The sequence below is a fragment of the Pteronotus mesoamericanus genome, unplaced genomic scaffold (genome assembly GCF_021234165.1).
Source record: "Pteronotus mesoamericanus isolate MK-2021 breed Mesoamerican mustached bat unplaced genomic scaffold, CSHL_Meso_final contig_105, whole genome shotgun sequence".
Taxonomy (NCBI): domain Eukaryota; kingdom Metazoa; phylum Chordata; class Mammalia; order Chiroptera; family Mormoopidae; genus Pteronotus; species Pteronotus mesoamericanus.
In genome coordinates this window covers 2,239,784-2,254,393 of record NW_026555006.1, presented here as the reverse complement: position 1 = coordinate 2,254,393, position 14,610 = coordinate 2,239,784, and the positions used below count along the sequence as shown (strand labels likewise).

The 14,610-nt window shown below is 35.6% G+C and overlaps 1 protein-coding gene across 1 annotated transcript in view; it reads left to right on the top strand.

Annotated features, from left to right (window-relative positions):
• The first annotated feature begins 380 nt into the window (after positions 1 to 380).
• AGBL4 (AGBL carboxypeptidase 4) overlaps positions 381 to 14,610 on the top strand; it is a 1,003,652-nt gene continuing 989,422 nt past the window's right edge. The window contains exons 1-2 of the mRNA XM_054571930.1: positions 381 to 393; positions 537 to 659. Coding sequence (XP_054427905.1) covers positions 381 to 393; positions 537 to 659 — 136 coding nt within the window. The remainder of the gene's footprint in view (positions 394 to 536; positions 660 to 14,610) is intronic.

Genomic DNA, 14,610 nt, shown 5'->3' with positions numbered 1-14,610 from the left:
TTGGCCAACCCAGTACAATGTCTGCACCAATTCAGTGGTTCTCAAATTATTTCTGATGGTGCAACATTAGGTAATTATAATGCTAGTTGTGGAACTATTGCTTGTTTCAAAATAATTAACTATATGTTTGTGACAAATTAGATATATTACCATTATTGTTAAGTAATTGATGCAATTTAATGACATTTTTTGAATTTCAATAGTCATACTGGATATTTTTCATATAATTCTCAGCATAATTTTGAAACATGGGTTTTACTATTCCCTTTTTATGGATGGAAGAAATTGAGGCTTAAAGGGATTAAGTTGATTGCTTTGCATCACAGAGAATTAGTATGTAGTACAGATAAGATTTGAGCTCATACCTTTCTGATTTCAAAATGTACTCTCTTTGTACTCTACTACAATATATAGTTAATTTCTTATTGCTGGGATTAGCAAGGGAGACGAAAAATTAATGATAAACTTCTAATTAGATTTCTATTACTAAATACGTTTTGATTTCTGTTAATGTGAGCCAATATTTTTAAAAATAGGCAACGATATGGGAAATGATGATACCATCGGAGGGAATGTGAGCAAATACATGGTGCTTCCAGCCGGATACTGTGGACAGCCGAAGAAAGGACATCTTACCTTTGATGCTTGCTTTGAAAGTGGTGAGTGTATTAAAGTCCTTTGCTTTTGAGCTTGTCTGGTGAATGTTTTTTAGACTCCAGTTCCACCTAACCATTCAGTGAGATTCAACCCGCTAAATATTTCATCAGAATGAAACAAGTTGTCAGAGAAAAATCAATTTTGATGGAAGTAACTTGGAAATACTTAAAAATGAAATGCAGTGTTCTATTGCTGTAAATTATTAGAAGTATAAATAAGACTGGTGAACATCCATACAGTACCTTATATTTTATAAAATGTTTACCTAGATATTATTTATTTGGGGATAAAACTGATATAATTTGATATGATAAATCAATTATTGAATGTCTATTATGTATCTGATTCTATATGACACTCTCACAGAATTTAATCTTTGTGAGTCAGGAGGCTTCTCTGTAAAGAAATGAGAGGAGAGATTCAACTGAATACAAACAAAATAACAAAAGTAATATTGCATCATAATCAACAAATGTTGTAGGTATTTTAAAAGAGGAGATCAGGACTTGATTGTGAATTCCAACCCAGTAGGGATTGGATCTTGTTAAATTCTTTATGCCCTGATCCTCATGTTTTACTACGAATGGCGAACAGTAGGTATTCGGAGTATGTTAAAAATATTAGAGAGAAAGGTAACAAAATGCACGTGTGTATATATTTGTTTGTGTGTTTGAAGGGATATGCTGGTTCTCTGAGCCCTAAAAACATTGGTTATTTATACCAACAATTGAAAACTTGTTTATGCAATTTTGCTCTTTATTTTATGTTGTTTTAATTTACTAGGGCTGCCATAATAGAAAACCACAAACTGAGTGGCTTAAACAACAGAAATTTATTGTCTCACTGTTCTGCAGGCTAGAAATCTGGGATCAAGGTGTTGGCAGGGTTGGTTCATTCTAAGGGTTTTGAGGAAGAATCTGTTTGAAGCCTCTTCTCTAGGCTCTGGTGGCTTGCTAGTAATCTTGTTGTTCCTTGGTTTGTAGAAACATCACCTTGATCTCTGCCTTTACTTTTACATGGCGTTCTGTCTATGCATGGCTGTCTCAAAATATTTCTTTTTCACATTCTGAGATACTGGGGAGTTAGGACTTTCACATATGAATTTGGGGGGGGGTATAATTTATTTTATAACACAGTACTATAGTGTTGTCCTTCCAGTCAGAGATGAGCATTCTCCACATTGTAAGGAACAATGTTTCTACTTTGAATGTAGTACTGCTTTGCCTTTTCCAGGATTACTTGGTGCCTAGAAAATATCTTTTGATTTTTTTTTTTACCTTACATTGAGGCATGAAGGTTCTTTACAATAATAACTCTGTGAGAGTAGGAATTAGCCTTATTTTAAAGACTGTATTGTTTTGGTTTACCTATAGTTTGAAATAATCCAGATGTCTTTCTGGGAATACCTTTGCCTAATGATACTCATCTTTTTCTATTCCTTATGGAAAAGCTCAGTGCAAGAAATTCCCAAATCTGACCACATAGCCACCAAATGAATAATGTATATTTTTCCCAAATGTATGAACATTTGGTCATATCAACTGGATCTGTACTAGCAATGCGTAAGTCTTGCAGTATCGTACTGAGTGTTTAAGTGACATCCTTTCAAGTCAGGCTGTAGTTCAAATCCTGAGTTGAACATTGGGCCACAGTTTCCTCATCTTTTAATGGTGAATGATACCTACCTTATATGTTAATTTAAGAAAAATAAAAAACATATACTTCACTGTTTAAAAAATTAGTCCATTTTACTAAAATATATGCAAAATAACAATGTTTTAAAAATAGATAAATGAGGAGATCTCAGAAAGGGGAAATGGCAAAAGAAAATTCAACTGGATGAGTACATAAAATGTATGTTCTGAGATCCATACATTTTCTATAGGTAGACTACAAGTTTAACTGTGTCTTTTCTGGCAGTCAGTGCAAAGATAAACAATGTTCACTAGATAAAAATAAATCAAGTCCTGAAATCTGATAGAAATTCTTCCTAATGGGCTTCCTAAAGCACACACTGAAATGTGATAAACAGCATTCTCAATGCTATCGCTGTGGTCTTTATAACTATATGTTTCATAGAGGTGTATTTTGTAACATCCTTTAGTGTAGGATGAGGGCATAGTGCTAAAGGGCATTTTAGTGAAACCAATTCAGTTACTGTTTGAAATAATTTGACATATGCAGCCTTCATTTCACCTAATTTAATTCAAGGATTTATTTCAGATTATTTAAAACAGGGAAGTGGGAGGGCTTTTATGTGCTAACTCTGAGCTGTAGCTTCCTGGTATGCTATATTGAAAAAGATTCTGTAAGTGTATCTAGACTTACCTGAGAAATCAGGTGATTAATAGACTGAATGAATGGGAAGTCTCAGTTCATTTTTATGAGGTATATTGCCTTCACATAAGCCTCCATACATTATTTTTTTCCTCTCACTATTGTAGAATATGTAAAGTGCCTAGCACATTGCTTGGCCCTGCACTGGTGGATAATTAATGTTTTTCTTATGAGAAATAAGGTCTGCAGGTCAAATATGAACTCTCCTATGAATCCCTGATCAGCTTTCTTCTACATACACCTCTCTATAAGTTTATTTCCCTTGGGAAAAGAGCCACACCACTCTAATTTTATTTCTGTAGACACATTTGGCACTTTTTTTGACTTAAAAAAAATAACTTCTTTTGTTCCCTTGTATTAGTAACCTGCTTCAAGACAGAATCTGAGTCTGATTAATCCCTGTTCTCCCACAGAACCAAGCAGAATGCTTACAAAATTAAGCACTAAATTAATACTTTATTTATTTGTTGAATGAAGTAATTTGAGCAATAGAAAGATGGGGAAAGATTAACTTTCAGATAACTTTGATGAAGAAGTCATATTTAATTGCTTCTTATTCCCTAATCCAGCAGGTTCTCTGAAGTTTTCATATCTTTGTGGATGCTGTTTTTTCTGTGCCCTAGATCCCTTTCTCTACTTGGTGAAATGTTATTCAGACTCAGTCCAGCATTTCTTTCTCTAAGTATACCTCAGGCAGGTTCAGCTGTCTTTATCTCTGTATTTACAGGCACTTAAGCTCTTCTACGATAGCCCTTATTGCATTGCAGTCATTTAATTGTCTTTCTTTTTTCTTATCACTAAAAAAGTTCCTTGAAGTCAGGGATGGTTTCTTATTAATTTTTTTCCAGCACCTCATTTAATGCCAGCCATATATAATAAGGAGCTCAATAAACTATATTAATAAAGAGGGAGGGTAGATAGTGAACAGAATAATCTTTATAAAGTGAGACTTTAAGATTAATAAAAATATTTTTACATTTAAATAAAAATTTAACAGTAATAGCAACAAAATATTAAGGAGAAAAACCAATAAAAATGATGACTTACTTATTGCTTGCCAGATACTGGCATAAGTGATATAGATAGTCTGTCACATTTAATACTCACAAAACCTTTTGAGGTATTATATCCTGTTTTGTAGGTGAGTAAACTGATGCTCAGAGATGTAAAGCTGTTTACTTTACTTAAAAGTAAAGTGATTGACATGATTGACAAATGGTGTAGCTGAATATGAAACTGAGAATTTCCTCACTCCAAAGACTATACACCATCATGTGTGTATATACACACACACACACACACACACATATATGTATATATGCATTATATATAGATATCTTATCATAGGTCAATTTATGACATACAAATATTATAATGTTGAAAATTACTCTTTAGTGATAAGACAAATAGGAAAATGTTTTGTAGTAAAGAAAAATGGGCCCTGGCTGGTGTGACTGAGTGGACTGAGTGCCAGCCTGTGAACCAAAGGGTCACCAGTTCGATTCCCAATCAGGGCACATGCCTGGGTTGCAGGCCAGGTCCCCAGTAGGGGGTGCATGAGAGGCAACCACACATTGATGTTTCCCTTCTTTCTCCTTCCCTTCCCCTCTCTCTAAAAATAAATAAATAAAATCTTAAAAAAAAAGAAAAATGAAAAATTTTCTACCTGTAACAATAAAATATTCAAATAAATACTATCTTTTATTGCCATTATGTACGATTTAAGTATTGTTTTGTGGTTGATATGAGTATATATGTATTGAATATGAAAGCACTGTAATCTATACTTTAAATTATTGGTTAGCCTGAGAGACTTAATATGTTGTTTAAATTACTGTAGCAAGAAAAAGTTTTGGTGAACTTAAGATATGGATCATTTATTTGCATTCTGTTTCAAAACAATGGAAATAAAATTTAAAACTTTTAATTCATCCCTCCAGTGGAATTTACTACATTTACTTGTGTAATCTTAAAAACTTAATGTTATATTTCCTTTTGATATAAATGGTCTTCATTCATGGCACAGGTGCCATGACTACATTAGAATTTGGGGTTTTTAGCTTAATGTCTCACCTAAACTTTTCTTTTTCTAGATGTCTAAATGGATGATATACTTGTTATTTAACTTTTTGAAGAATAATTCACAAATATAATTGTACCTATTTAAAGTATACGATGTGAGGATTAGATATACGTATATATTGTAGAATAATTACCAAGATCAAGATAACTAACACATCCTTTACCTCATATAGTTAATGTAGTTAACTCTTTTGTGTGAGTGGTGAGTGTTTAAGATCTACTCAGCAACTTTCAAGTATACAATACCATATTATTAACTGTAATTACCATGCTGTACAGTAGGTCCTCACTTAACTTGTCAATAGGTTCTGTGACTTGAAGCAAAAAGACTTATAATGAAATGAATTTTATCCTAGGCTAATTGACGTACACAAGAGTTCCTGGTCTTAGTGGGAAAGCTTTTAGTTTTTGCCTGTTGAGTATGATGTTGGCTGTAGGTTTCTCATATATGGCCTTTATTATATTGAGGTATGTTCCCTCTACTCCTACTTTGCTGAATGTTTTTATCATAAATGCGTGCTATATCTTATCAAATGCTTTTTCCACATCTACTGATATGATTGCATGATTTTTGTATTTCCTTTTGTTTATGTGATGTATTACATTTATTGATTTGTGAATATTGTACCATCCTTGCATCCCTGGTATGAATCCCACTTGATCATGCTGTATGATCTTTTTAATGTATTGCTGGATGCAGTTTGCCAATATTTTGTTGAGGATTTTAGCGTCTGTATTCATCAGCAATATTGGCCTGTGGTTTTCAGTTCCACTGCTGGGATTATATCCTAAGGACCCTGAAACACCAATTCAAAAGAACCTATGCACCCCAAAGTTCATAACAGCACAATTTACAATAGCCAAGTGCTGGAAACAGACTAAGTGCCCATCAGTAAATGAGTGGATCAAAAACTGTGATACATTTACACGACGAAATGCTATGCAGCAGAAAGAAGGAACTCCTACCCTTTGCGACAGCATGGATGGCACTGGAGAGCATTATGCTCAGTGAAATAATCCAGGTGGTGAAAGACAAATATTATATGATCTTACCTATAAGTGGAATCTCATCAACAAAACAAACAAGGAAGCAAAATAGAATCAGAGACATGGAAATAAACAACAAATTGACAGTAAAGAGAAGAGTGGGGAGGGGTAATGGGGCAAAGAAGGGGAAGGGTCATCAAGGAACATGTATAAAGGAGCGAGAAAGACAAGAAGCAGGGGAGGGAGGATTGAAGGTAGGAGGTAGAGGTGGCTGGGGCAGGGGAGATCAGTGTGGGGAAGATGGGGACAACTGTAATTGAACAATAATAAAAAAAGAGTTAAGTTCCTATGGCATCTTGTCAATATTATAACAAAATGGCATTATTCAAGGACCTGCTGTACATTAGCTCCTCAGAACTTATGACTGAAAATGTGTACCCTATGACCTGCATCAGCTCATTTCCCTTTTCCTCTAGCTCCTGACAACCACAATTCTGTTCTCTCTTTCTGTGAAATTGACATCATTGAAGCATTATTCACAACAGCCAAAATATGGAAACAACATAAATGTCCTTTGGCAGATGCATAGATAAAGAAAACATAGTGTATGTACGTACACAAGGGAATATTATTCAGTCATAAATTGAAGGAAATCCTGCCATTTATGATAATATGGATGAATCTGGAGTGTATTATACTAAATGTACTTAAACATAAAACAAAACAAGCTGCATCATAGTAAAATACCAAAAATCACAGGCTTTAGTTTCAGATGGAGTTGTGTTGGTAAACAGTGGCACTTGCTGGTTATGTCATGGTGATGATGTCACTTAAAGTTTACTCATCTGTAAAAGTAGAAAAATAAATAACTGTATTATTGAATTATTATGCAAATTGGAGATATGTAAAATCGATACAGCACAACATCTGGCAATCAACTTCAGGTAATAATTCTGGCACATCCTCTTTCTGGTTCACCCTCCATAATGCCTCCAAAGCTAAAATGGAAATCATCTGATCATTTTACTTTATTGCATGAAAGCTTTCATGACTTACTATTGTCCTCAGGGCAAAATCCAAATGCTTTTATTTAACAATGTCTTTGTTACTGAACAAAAAAAAGAAAGAGGTTCAGCTTACTGTTGCCACAAAGGCCAAAGTTGTGAGGCAGATGCTAGTGCAAAAGGAAAGAGGTTTTATTCAGGTGCTGAACGATATGGGAAAATGGCAGATTTCCATCTCAAAACTTGTCTTCTCAGCAAGACCAAGAAAATAACTAGTGTCCAGAGTTCTTGCTCCATTTTAAAGTACAATCCTTTGAAGCATGCAGGTGTCTGCTAAGTGGTCATTAGTCTCTATCTGGGTAGTTTAGCTTGTTTCCAGCTGCTGTCTGTTTCAGGCTTCCCCTGGGAGCCTGTGTGGAGAGCCTGCATTGACATGGGCCATAGGACTGCTAGGGCTGCCTGGCCACCTGCTTCTGCATGAGAGAGTACATGAACACACTGGTGAGCACATCACCAGGTAGGCGAGAGAGAGAGAGAGAGAGTCTCCCTCCTGGAGGCAATGGACCAGTGGCTGCTAAGTTTATGTGGCCCATGGAGAGATCAGGTGGGTGAGTTCACTGTTGGAGTGCACATCACAAGCCAGAGAGCCACAGAGTGACGGTCCTTTGTTCCCTTGGGATTATATTAGCTTGGGTGTGGGATGTACCAAGTACTTTCCCAAAATGAACAATCAACCTCCCAAACATTTGTGGGCTTCGGTTGGGTCCACTGCCCAACCAATCATTTCCTTCTCCAGGCTAGACTGACAGGCCTCTTTGGTCCAGCCCCTCCCCCTATGCCATTTTGACTTCTGTGGCACATGTGCCTGCCTTCCCCTGTTCCCATCACCAATCTTGTAAGGGGTGGGGAGGTGGGGAAAGGATTTTTTTTCTATCCAGGTAACTTGCTAGCTTTTCATGTGCTCAGTCCAGTAACCATCCCCTGCCACCATTTTAGCTGATGGGGGAGTCTCCCCAGTATTCCAGACAGATTATCTACCAGTAACTTCTTTAACATAAGATCTGATACAAATTTTGTTCTTATTAATGCTATCACTTTATTCCTGAATATTCCATCTTACAAGGCCATTATGTCTTTTAGAGAAAAAAAAATTAGCACATTTAGGAGAAAACAGCATGGTTATGAAATATAAAGGAGTGTTTCACCATGTCTAGAATTTCTTTTGGAGAAATATTGGTAATGTGAAACTGTAGATGAATAATTTAACTTTGTTCTTTATTTCTGACTCATATTGAAACAAAGCCGAACTTCTTTTATAGCAGTATTTTCAATTTTAAAAATAATTTCGGATCTCTTTACTGAATTATATTTAATATATATGATTACATATCTCCTTGTATATTTTTCTCTTTCCTATTTTCTGTATCTCTTTTTTCAGGAAGAAGTAAAATATTTCATTCCTAAACAACTTCCCTCTGAAAATTATAACCTTTCCTACAGTAACATTCCTGAACCTAAAGGTCTGGGAAAGAACAGTTGACGAAGTATGAACTGTGTTTAATGAAATCTTGGTTTCACACCTCTTCAACTGCTCTTTACAAATCAACCCAGACACTGCTTTGAAGGGGACTTGCAGTACACATAAACCATCTTGCTATGCTTTATTAGTGATGGAATTGCAAAAAGAAGGGGATACGTCACATAATTAAATATGATTGATTGAGTTTGGTCATAGAACTTCTCTTTCCAATAAAGAGTTGAGGTACTACTTGAATTATTGCTGTATGTATGTGTATCAGTTTAAGATATAAAACATAGTACTTTTTCAAGTGATAACCAATTTGCTTTTAATTTTAATTTTTTAGCATTTGCTTTTAATTTTTTATTATAACTGCTTCCCAATTCAATTAAAATTTTTATATTAATTAGCAAAACTGGAACATTGTTTGTTTTTACTCTTTAATCTCCATAAAATAGTCATACATTGATAGTATTCTCCAAGTATTGAAAAATCCATATAAATTGTGGGTTGTAAGACAGCTTTCAAATAGACTTGCCCTCTGAAGGTGTGGGAATATCTTGTGCAGGTCACTTGTTTGCAGTTAGTTCTATTCCCCATCCTTTCCTATTTTTCTCTGTATTGCAGGTGCTGCCTCCTGAAAATTGCACTTGCCAGGCTCTCTTGACATCTGGATTTTGTCTAGGGTCAGCTAATAGAAGGATCTAGCAGGAGGCTGAAGGTCAGGAAGAAGGGAGAAACCTGAGTATTTTCCTCTTTTTTGTTTTGGGCAGCATGTCCTGCAATGGCTACCTCTCCTTCATGGTTTGTCAGACAGTCCCTTCCTTGTGATTCCAACTTTGCTGAGTTGCTTTGGCTCCCAGGATATTGTGGCCTCTCACCTTTGCTCCTCTATCCATGAGTGTAGTAGGGACTTCTTGTTGTTGTTAAGCTCTATGTTGCTCCACTCTCACCTGTTTGGGCTTTCAGCTCTCTCAACACTGTTGCAACTAGTTTCCTGACAGGGGTGTCCAACCTGTGGCCCAGGATGGCTATGAATGTGGCCCAACACAAAATCAAAAATTTACTTAAAACCTTTTGTTTGCTCATCGGTTTTCATTAGTGTTTGTGTATTTAATGTGTGGTCCAAGACAACTTTTCTTCTTCCAGTGTGACCCAGAGAGTTGCCAAAAAGTTGGACACCTGTGCTAATACATTCCTTTGATTGAATTATGGGCATGACTTACCCTTGATTGATCCATGCCTTAATGTTGAAGGCAAGAAATCTTGTTCAGTGATTCCTTGAAGTTCCTGTAAATGGTGAGACTGGATCTTCAACTCATCACCTGCTGCTTCTCATAGCTCAGGACCAGAGTAGTCAGCATGATTTGCTGAACATTTGGGGATGTTCTGTTTTAATGGTCAGAATTAACACTATGGGATTTGTGTTGCCAATCTACTAATTTCCTGAGCTAGGTCATTTCTTAGTTATTTTATGCCACCTTGGTAAGTGAGTTGTGCTCTTGACTAGATTTTTACATTTTAAAATAGAGCTTATGGGTACAGTCTGTGAAGGGCTGCGGATTTTTGTTTTTGAGTCTGGTTTATACAAAAATTCAAAAATAAATCATAATTATGTAGAAATATTATCATATTGTGACAGAATATTTTTGGCCCCCTGCCGAATTTGTATCCTATGGCCTACTCTGAAGTCCTAGACATTGTTTGGTTTTGAGAATATACCCATGCACTTTCACTTTCCCCTCTGAGTTTGCACTTTCTGGGGGGCGGTAATTATCATTTATTTAAAAATTCTTTTTTCTTTCAGACAGGGCTGAGCTTTTGAAAAAGTGAAAGTGTGCCCTTCCTCTTTTTTTTGCTTGCTATGGAAAATAAGAGGCTGGAAGCATTGTAGTCAGAGAGGTAGTTCTACAGAGCAGAGGGAATTAAGTCTTAGCTCCACCATTTATTAATTCTGTACCTTGAGCAGGTCATTTAAACACAAAGGCTCAGTACATCTTTAAAATAGATGTAACAATACTTACCTTACAGGGTTATTGTGTTTAGAGTTGCCATTAGCCTAGCAGATAGTCAATGGTCAGTCCTGAGATGTGGAGGAACTGCAAGGAAGGAAGTAATTCATTTCTGTGTGGGTGCAGGGGGTGCGGAGGGGTGGGGGGTGCGATGAGTGTGGGAGGCTATGAGAAACTTTACAGAGGAGACAACGCAGAAACTCTCCCTTAATATTCTTCCTGGAATGTTTCTCCAGATAGCGTAGTTTTCTCCCTCACTTTAGTTATTTGTTCAAATGTCATCTTTTCAGTGAGGCCTGTCTTAGCTACTCTCTTTAAATTTTCAGCTCTTTTACCCTTTCACTTCCTAATCCCCTATATGCTTTATTTTTTCACCTTAGCATGTACCAATAACATAATATAAATTTTATTTATTTATATTTTAATTTACTATCGGTCTCCTCCACTAGAATATAAAACCTGCCAAGGTGGAATTTTTCTTTCTTTTATTCCCTGGTGCCCAGAAAAGTGCCTGGAATATGAGAGGTGCTCAATAAATATTCATTGAAAGAATTAGTGTGAGAATGAGTAGAACTGTACCAGATGAAATTAGTTATATGTGCATTTATTGTACTTTTATAACTATTGGCCTCAAGTTATAAGGTGCAAAATCAAGGAATTTAGCATGGCTATAATGATTCAGGGAAAACAAACCCATATTCAGCAACCTTATTTTTTGAGAATATTACTGAGAAGTTGGATGAGTGGGTTTGGGAGGACTTTTGATTAGCCAAAATAATTGTGGCAAAATATTCATGCACCTTCCTCCTCAGAGGAGACACATAGAATTTATTCCTTCTTATTTAGACACAATTCTAACTATCTTGATAGTATGGATTTTCATCTCAGGAAATTTGTGGACAGAGTGGAGCCTGAGGAGATAGGAATGCTCTTTGGTGAGAAATCAAAGTTGACAAGCTGATGGAAGGGAGGAGGCAGGAAAACAGAAAAGTACATAGCGATGTTTAAACATATACCCTTCTAGATATCTGTTCTTTATTATCAGTATAAGATTATATGTTCCTTATCATCAAGATCAGATTAAGTTATATACATGATGATTTTAGAAATATTTTCAGTACAAGTAGAAATATCTTTATATACCTATTATATCTTTATCCTTACAGTCTGGTTTGTATCCTCACTACTCCAGCAAGATAATTCTCTGAAAGGTTGCCAGGGACTTAATCATGTACTTTTGTGGTCCTGTATTAGCTTGTGATTCCTCTGCAGCATGTTGAAATGCTTTTCCCCTGACAGGATTGACTGTACCATCCTCATCCTCCACTTCCATTTCTGACTGACCTGTCTTGTTTTCATCTACGCATGACCCTTAAGGAATTTTCTAAGATTCAGTTCACTCATCTTTAATCTTTATACATCTTGAGTATCACATCTGATAATTCACCATCCATCCATACATTGAGAATTATTATGCTCATTGACTATCCTGAATTCAGTAATTTCTTTCTATGTGCTTCCCTCACTGAAACCAACATCCGTCATTGGCAACTGCTGTTCCCCTTGCTCTCTTCCATTCTTCTTGCTCCCTTTACCCCATATCCATCCTCACCACAGCATCTAGAGTGCTCCTTTTAAAACTCGAATCAGATCCTATTTCTGTCCTATTTAAAACATTCTGTTGTCTTCCCATCAAATTTAGAATGAAATCCTGATTCCTTCCCCTGACTGCAATGATCTGGCCCTTGACTACTTTTCTGACTTTACCTTATGCCATTCTCACTCTTCCCAGTAATGCTTTAGCCGCAGTTACTTTCTACCTGTTCAGGGAGCAGACCAAATTTGTTTCTGCTTTAGACAGTTTGATTCAGCCATTTCTTTTTCTTGGAGTATTGGCCACCCCATCCCCTTTCTTCCACCACCATATTTGCATTTGGGCATTCAGATCTTAGCTTATCTATTGCTTCCTCAGAGGGGCTTTCTCTGATTAGCCACTCTAAAGTAGCCACCCAATCATCCTATCATACCATTCTGTTTTTTATTCCCTGCCTGTTCATTTACTTGTTCATTTATCTGCCTCCCCTACAGAAAAAAGTCACTTGATCTATTTGCTTTATCACCAGAGTCTGACATATAGTAGGCATTCAATGATTATTTGTCAAAAGGATGAATGAAGTCTATGACTAGTACTGTGGGATCAGAGATAATAGTGCTAAGTAAATTGTACAGCAGTGCTTATTAGCCTTTCCTAGGTCACAGACTTTTTTGAGAATCTAATAAAAACTGTGAACTCTCTTCCAGTAAAAATGCACTTATGTACATGTGGTAAAAATTTGCCTAAAAATTAGAATGCTTGATTTCTTGAGTACTGTTTATTAGCCACCTTATTAGTGTCCCTGCCCTGTTAGAAACTTTGGAATTCATTTTTATTAAGTCATAATGTTGGAACATAATATATATACAGTGGTTCTCAAATACTATGTGTGCTCAAGAACTTTTTAAAAAAAAATTTCATTGTCATGGCTCTGTATATAATCTTGCTGTGCACGACTTATATGAAACTCATGCCACATGCAATTCACTACATGAATTTGTCAACATTTAAGCTGGGTTATACCCTGATCAACTAAATAAGTACACCAATCATGAGTTTGGATGTCAAATGGCTATTTTATATGGGTTTCATGACTTTTGACAAATGTATACTCATGTAGCCACCTCTCTAATCAAGATATGGAACATTGCTATCTCCCCAGAAAATTCCCTTAAGAACAATTGGAATTTTAACATTGAAATAAATTTTAGAAATATAAACATTCAACTAAAAATGGGAGAAAGTTATTCCATCTTGGGAAGCAGAGACTAACAATTTTTTAAAGGATTTTTTTGCCATTAAATTTGGATATTTTAAAATGCTGAAGTGTTAAAGAATTAACCACTACATAGTAGAATAACTATTTAAGTTTTGATTTTTTTTGTTTTAACATTTACCTTGTTTGAAATACTTTAATATGCTAGTTTTAATGCTTTGTAATTCCAGTCCGTATTCTCATATTGAAATTGTTGAATTTGAAGTTAGTTAACACTCTTCTGTAACAATATCTAGAAGTCATGCTTCCAAGTGAGTTTTGCGTGTCTGAAATAGCTCACTTGGGATCTGATTTCCTAAATCATTTTTTATTGTCTTTCTTGGAATTGCCTTCAGATGCTACAGTATTCTTTACAGTTAGTAATCTCATTCGTAGCAAGTATTTATTCCTTGATGATAGGTGTAGTTTCTGGTACTAGTCAGTCTGAAGACAAAATAAGTCTCTAAATAAAAGATGAATATTTATTTATTTGGTTGTGAACTGATTTGGCTTATTTCCTTGAGTAGTTTGTAATTTGCTCCTGAAGGGAATACCAAAGCAAAAACTTCCAAAATATTTTCAAATTTGGCAACAGTGTTGGACTGTTTCCATCGCCCTGCAAGGGTTATGCTTATTTAGACATATACATTGTTACTCATTCGCAGTGATGACTTTAATAATTCAGTACTTTATATTTACTTAAAACTCATGTGATTTTGTCTTTAATTAATATGCCTTGTTCATTTTCTTCACGCGATTGCTTTCTGAATCAACAGAGCCTAATGTGTTCCTGATTAAACTTTATTTTTCAAAATTTTATTTATCATGCTTTTCCTGTTTTATAGTAGATCTGTAATAAACGGTTTGTAGGCTGGCATTAATCTGTGGACCAAATTTTGAATGCACACTGTTTTGGAAAGTATCATCAGTTTTAAATTCTTTTCAAGGCACCAATCCCATATCTAATCTATCTGTGTCTCTGGCTAGATGTTCTATTGGTATTTTAAACGAGACATCTCCCTAAATCAAACCTATTATATTCTAACTTCAAAAAAGAAAAGCTGCTTTCACTTATTTTTATTGTTGTTCAAGTACAGTTGTCTCCATTTCCCCCCTCTACTCTCTCCTGCACCACCCAACTCCAATTTCAAAATTCTACCAGT